The sequence below is a fragment of the Primulina huaijiensis genome, chromosome 7 (assembly GCF_012295235.1).
Source record: "Primulina huaijiensis isolate GDHJ02 chromosome 7, ASM1229523v2, whole genome shotgun sequence".
Lineage (NCBI taxonomy): Eukaryota > Viridiplantae > Streptophyta > Magnoliopsida > Lamiales > Gesneriaceae > Primulina > Primulina huaijiensis.
This window is the reverse complement of record NC_133312.1, coordinates 23,629,984-23,636,871: the sequence shown is the minus strand read 5'-3', so window position 1 is coordinate 23,636,871 and position 6,888 is coordinate 23,629,984. Positions and strand designations below refer to the sequence as shown.

General features: G+C 36.5%; 1 protein-coding gene across 1 annotated transcript; it reads right to left on the bottom strand.

The window, feature by feature from the left end:
• Positions 1–121: 121 nt before the first annotated feature.
• On the bottom strand, positions 122–973 carry LOC140981710 (uncharacterized). The gene has a single exon (XM_073448123.1). It carries the CDS (start codon positions 971–973, stop codon positions 122–124), a length of 852 nt encoding a protein of 283 aa, XP_073304224.1.
• Positions 974–6,888: the final 5,915 nt, after the last annotated feature.

The following is a 6,888-nucleotide window of genomic DNA, read 5'->3' as shown; positions in this document are numbered from 1 at the left end:
TATATATTGTGTAATTGATCTAATTAAGAAAGACAGAGTAGAAGAATCTAAACTGATGGGAGTATCCACGACCACTCCATAAAGAAATTACAATAGCAAATTTTCTTACCTACTCCCAAAGTCAAACCTTTCCGTCATTCGGAGTTGGCTCTCTCCTACGATTACACACCAAAAACATCCACACCCCGATCAAACCCTTCACAATACTAACCATTCCAACTGTCACCGTTATGTAATACAGCCACCACCCCACAAAGTCCGCCACCCCAATCCCCATCATCAGCTCCCTCCTCACCTCAGCCGCCAGCGCCAGCGCCTCCACCTCCTCTCTCACGCGCCACCACCAAAGCCACCCGAAGCCCACCCCTATCACCACCTTCACCACCCGTCCTTCCTCCTCCCTGTAAACTCCCAACACAGTGTCATCAACCACCGGCTTCACCACGGTTCTCCACCAGAACCGCGTCGTTTCATGCAGCCCTAAGAAGAACAACACTCTGCAGAGCATACCCTTTTCTTGACCCAAGCTCGAGCCCTCGACACCGGCGGCTATACTCCCTTCAATACCTGAGCCGACGCATAGCTGTAACACGCATAGGAGAATCCACGCCGCGTACAAACGATGTCTTCTCAAGGAGGGCTGGCTCAGGAATGTGGTTTTTCCGGTCAGTCCTTGGGCCAGAGTAGCTGCACTGATTACAGAGACTAGTACATGGAGAATCGTGAGTCTCTTGTTCAAGAAAAGGGAACATAACAAAGAAGTGGGATTCTGAGTGGGGTATTTATCAGATGCGGATTGGAAATAGTTAGCGGTGGCGAGACGGGCGAGGAGGAGGAACGAGAGAGGGAGGAGGAGACTGAGGAGGGCGTTGGTGAGTATATGGAAAGTCTCCCGAATGACGGCGCCGCCGCCCCCCTTTTTCTTGCCGTTACTCACATGATTAGTTTGTGATAAATTTATCGTCAACTCCATCATAATCCCAGCTAAAAGACAGCTGCGAATCGAAAATGAATATGTTTTTGATCAACAAGATCATGATATGGGCTTGCATATGCATATATGTATGTATATGAAGGAGGTTAAACGTGGATGTCACGACCTCGTTTGGTCGTTGAATGAGTTGCCGTAGGACAAGGTCGCCAATCCATTCATTAATTAATACATTACAAAATGTACACTATTTTAATATGTTTATTTAATTAATATTTATGTATAATATAGTGGTTATTCTGATTGGTGATGTACAGAGGAGATTCTCTTCTTTTTTTTTTTTCCAATGGAAATAATAGATGGAACCGATTTATTTCACGATCTAGTTCGATTTGCTGGTATTTTGAAGCTTCATCTTGAAAATATTAGTTTAGTTGGATCGATGTCAATTAACCAAACTGGTCCGACTTGTAAATGGAATTTTTGAAATACCTTATATTTTTTTTTTAAAAAAATTTGTGTTGGTATATTTTGACATGTTGATTATGATGATTTTGAATACGTTTATTTTATTAATTTCATGGTTGATTTATTAGAAAACTTGATTAACGCGTTACTATTTCTTTCTTTTTTTAAAAAAATAGATTTATTTTCAAGATTTTATTATTTTTCTAAGAAGGTGGTATCAGTTAACCCCCATGATTAAGCGTGTTTCAGATATATGCGTTGTATAATTTGACTTAATCAGCATATATGTAATTTCTAATTCTTCCCAAGACGTCGCCAACCAAAATAATTGTTTAAAAATAATAATAAAACTAAAATAATTCTTGTTTGTTATACATTAAAAAACAATTCTTGATCACGTAACTTAAAAATAGACAATTGAGCATATTCCATATAATTAGGTAGTATTATTATCCTTTCTCTCTAACACCCGACATATTTCTATTTTATGTATTTCCGAAAATACCAGTAGAGTACTTGTATCTCTTCGCGTATTCGCAAATATATTATTTGTATGCATGAATTAATACTAGGATATAGAAACACCACAATATGTCATGCAATACCGATTGACCAAAATGAACGAACTAATTATGTTTTTTTCACGATATTGTTATTACTTTTCAATGATGCAGACTGAGAAATATCAATGCATTTATGTTGTTTATTTTAATTTAATGCAATCTTAAATTATGTTTTAAGAATTAACTTCGAGACTCAAGATCATAGAAAGTTTAATTAAATCTCAAAGTTAATTGTTAAGTTTAAATCTTGAGACGATTTATCATATGTTTATTCGAATATGAGAGGCTATCTTCAACTCGTAACTCTATTTCGCGCCATTTTAGTGTAGGGTTGGTGTTGCGCTGAATATAGCACATTCATCAATTGGTACTGATATGGATAGAGCAATTGCTTTCCTAAATTTCAATTATTTAGAACGTCTTGAATTTTTTTATATTGTGTTTATTTTCATGAACTTTAAAATAATTAACGTACTGTGTGATAAGGTCTGGTTCGATCAGTCTGGTCTGTCTTTTAAATTCAAATCAATGACCAGTTGAGAAAATGAACATGGCGGTCAGATTGCCTTTGAATCCTAGGAAGCGTTATTTCTTTTGTTACGGTTATTGAAATTCAATTCAAGGCAAAAACAAGGAATTTTAATTCAATATTAACATTTAATTTATTGCTTCCTTGAAATCTTAAAGGATTTGAAAGCTTGTAATTATGTGAATACTTTCGGATATTGTTGGTGCATATTTATTGTATTCGGTCGTTCATGTGGCTTCTATTGCTCCTCCGGTAAGTGAAATGATCTTGTTGCCAATTTTCTTCTCCTTACTTATGATCAAGTATTTGTAATGGTCGTTCTATATGAAAGAGTATGGTGCAACTCCACTTTTCCAATGCAGCGCATGCAGGTGATGGGTCTGGCTTGGCTTATACATATGAACATGGAAAATGTTGCGATCACAAGACAATGATGGCGGCAAATTAAAACGATACAAAGAGTTTCTAACGCAAGCATCTCGCAAGGACCAATGAAGCGTGGCGTAGCTGTGCTATCATGCCATAATGAACAATGTCTTGAAATGTTGAAGTATTCAAGACAATTGATCTCCTTTGAAACACAAGCGGTCTTATTCACCATTGGATCATTTTGGATCCTTCAATAATGGCTTCTCCCATAGGTTCCTCAAACAAAGGGACCTATGATTACGGAGTCTTTAATTGCGACATCTTAATGCTCAGCTGGTTTTTATCATTATAAGAGAACTCCAAGAGTGACATGAAGCTGGCAAATCTCCTCCGATTAATGAAAACTTGAAGCACATTCTCGAGGATATATATGTGTGAGAAGCTCGGAACATCCACCAGTCTGAGGGTGATATACGCACTTGTCTTCGCTTTGATTCCAACGACGCCAGTCATTGGATCCTAAAACAGCTACTACTGGATAGATTTTTTCAAGAAGGGGCTTTGAAGGACTTGGAATTGCTGGCCTACTGGCTTTCAAGAAGGGGTAAGATCATGCACAAAGTATCCAATTTCAACCTACATGGGCTACGCAAAATTATCTTCACCTTTTGCAACATTCACCACTAAAGTCCATATTGCTGAAATATCTACGTACACGAGGCACTTACAAAGACAAAGTGGAAAGGAAGCAATTTTGGAATAGATGAAACCTCTAATGGAAACTGCAACTTGGCAAGTGTGGATCTTCCAAAAATTTCAACAGTTGTAGGCAGCGAAGAAGGAGTGGTTACAAAGAACACGGAGACATTGAGTGGCTTAAAGCATGACTAGCGGTAAGCTTCTGTTTTTTTCAAGTGACATCGAACTTCACTATACAATCAGTAACAACTTCATAATTTGCCATACTAGCACCCATCAATGTAGATACAGATAACAAGGTAGGCAACAGGAAGGTCGGATGGCAAGAGACTCAACAAAATTTGGCAGGTGCAAAAGAATAAGATGCCATTGTATCTATCAATATGTATGCATGGAAACTGCATTAAATACATGTACATACTCTCACGTCATCATGAGCCTATCCTGCTCACAAGTTAATCCATATACCTATGTCAGTGCTAAATGTCACGTCCCGAGATAGAAGTTTGAGACATTTGGCGTTGTTTAATAATCACACATTTGAAAAACATATAAACCTCGTAGCACAATATATCTAAACTAAAACTAATCTATTTCATAAATAACTCAAAATAGTCTTGTCATTACGACGAACATTCCCAAAACGAAACAGAAAAACATTGCGGAAGCATTTTTTACAACTTTAAATAAAACTGAAATAACACGGCTAAAACAGTTTTATAGACTTCAAATCTTAAATTGAAAACATCTTATTCACCGGCCTCAAAACATATTTGGCTCTTCCTTTTCTAAGTTCTACCTGATACTCGTTCTTATCTGGAGAGAGAGAAAGAGGTAATTGTTCTTTCTCCACTCCTGTATTTAATTTTTTTTTTACCTTCCCCGAGTGCTTTACAGTTTTTTCCCCACATTTAGGTAAATCTACAAGTTTCCATCCGCATTTCAATATTCACAGCATTTTTGCCTACTCTTACAAGATAATGTTCAGACTGAGGTCTGTAAGAAATGTTTTATGGGAATACATTTTTTCAAATGACACAAAATATCATAATGCATGTTTCGATTTTTTTTCATATTTTGAATCTAATATCACTTCAGGGGAGGTGATGAAAACCCCAAAAGTGTGTAGAAAGGACTCCGTATCCATATATTAACTATTTTCTTGGTATGTATTCACTCGAACATGATTATCATGATACCAAACTCAGTTGCTGGGCAAGATGGTAGCTTGAATTGGAAAATCAACTGAGCAATGGAATATGGGCACCACTTCTCCAACAAATCGAAACCTGTTTAAGGATCTATGCAAATCAAGCCTGATTGATGCAATATTGGCCCTTTCAAAGTGTCACACGTAGAGCCTAATTGATAGGCCAACATAGTGATTGTTAGAAATTCTTTCATCGTTTGCGGATTACTTCATGGATCCCTTCTCAAAACTGATCATCTGCATTTCGCTTTCTATGTTTTGATTGTGATTACTATGTCTCGGGTTGTTGATGCAGGGGTGTTGTAAATACATATAGTGTGGGAAATGATATCCGAGAGATGACCTGGAAACACCATGCACGCATTTTATGACATTGTGTGTCCCTGAGATCTTCTAATAAATTTTTCAATTGGTAATCGGTATACAAGGACCAAGAATCAGATTCAGTTCAAAAGGGCAAAACCACTTTAAATTGTATTAACCAGAATTGCATAAACTGCAATCATTTGAATTCATTTAATTAATCCATGACTATCGATCAAGCCTGTACGTTTGAAAGAAAACGAGAATAAAGATACACATAGCTTGATTTACATTCGCATATGGTCCATGACTACTTCTTCTTTTACATTTTCTTCTTCATGCAGCAATATGCAATTATAGTTTTGTTCCAGACTATTAGGCATGTTCTTCTGATGTGGAATTGGTGAAATATTGTTTTCAAAAATTTACATGTTTGGCACGGAAATGATAATATCTAATTTATATGACAAAACTTGAATGGAAGTGCATGTGAACATCAGTTCCTCCAACAATGATAGATACTTTATGCTGGTGATATTCTGAATTTAGCAATGGTTGTATTCTGCAAGCTGGAGGCAGACATATTTGTATTGAAAAACGGTAATTCAGATTTTTTTGTCAATGAAGGGAAATCTGTTTTTAATAGTGTGTAAGTATGCGTAATGCGACCCTGATAAAATTTCACCATCAGATCAATCAAATGTCGCTTTGGCTTCTGGGTTGCTGGACGGAATGCAGGACAAAATTGTAGAAGTTTGCTATTTCGTTTTTTTCTATTTTTAACTTCTTCCTCGCTTTTGGTCATAAAGTTTTTGGTTGCTTGTTCAAATCTCACCTGCTGTATTTATGAGGTGTTTTGCCAGACTCTCTGATCGGGTTGGGAGGGTTCCAGTCTCGTATCTTTCAACAGAACTGGTTCTGTTTCTTACCCTGCTTTAATGATTCTGTTTCAGAGAGATCTGTTGTTCTCTTTTCGCCCTGGATCTTCTTTCTTTTCCCCTCATTCGGTTACTAACTATGCATATTTCAGTTATTTCACTAGAAAATTGTGAGCTTTAATATTGCATGAACCAAAGTCCTTAGCTAGAAATCTAAGGAGAATACTATTGCTGCAGAAGATTTTTGCGTGTTATTTTTTAGCTTGTTTTTTTCCTTACACTAAGGAGTTTGATTTCAATTTTCAAATTATTGGCATTCTTCTGGTAGAATTCATGCGATACAGTAAAACATGTTTGATAACCAGTTTGTCAGGAAGCATTCTTCTGAACAAGGTATCTCTGTCTTTTACTAGCTTGTCCATTCAATTCTTGTAATACCTTTCTAACTAAAAATAAGTAAGTGAATTGTTCTTTCTCCACTCCTATATTTACTTTTTTTTCTACCTTCCCCGAGTGCTTTACGTTGAGGTCGGGACTGAATCAGGGATACATCATCAATCTGTTATAGAAACCTAATAATTTTTAGAATGCTCCTCAAATATTTTAACAACCCTGCTGGTTTTTGCCATAGATTAATATTTCATTATTTAATCAAGGAACTGAAATAGTCTGACCTTTTTCTATTAACTACTGCATTGCATCTAATGAACTCTGTAAGTATTATTGTCACTGACGTTATCTTTTTAGATCTGTTCGTTTATCCTCTTCAACTTTTTAGCTCAAGAATTTGCTTTATTCGTTACAAACTTGTAAAAGAATGGTAAAAGGTAAAAGAATATACATCTCTTGTGGGTGGAGCCAAGATTGATTCAAAATTATCTTGAACTTGGCTTTGAATTATTGGGGTATCTGCCTCGATCTTACTCTTGATTCATTGC

Bases quoted from the DNA above. Each gene is read 5' to 3' on its own strand.
- LOC140981710 (XM_073448123.1), bottom strand. From the start codon at position 973: ATGGAGTTGACGATAAATTTATCACAAACTAATCATGTGAGTAACGGC.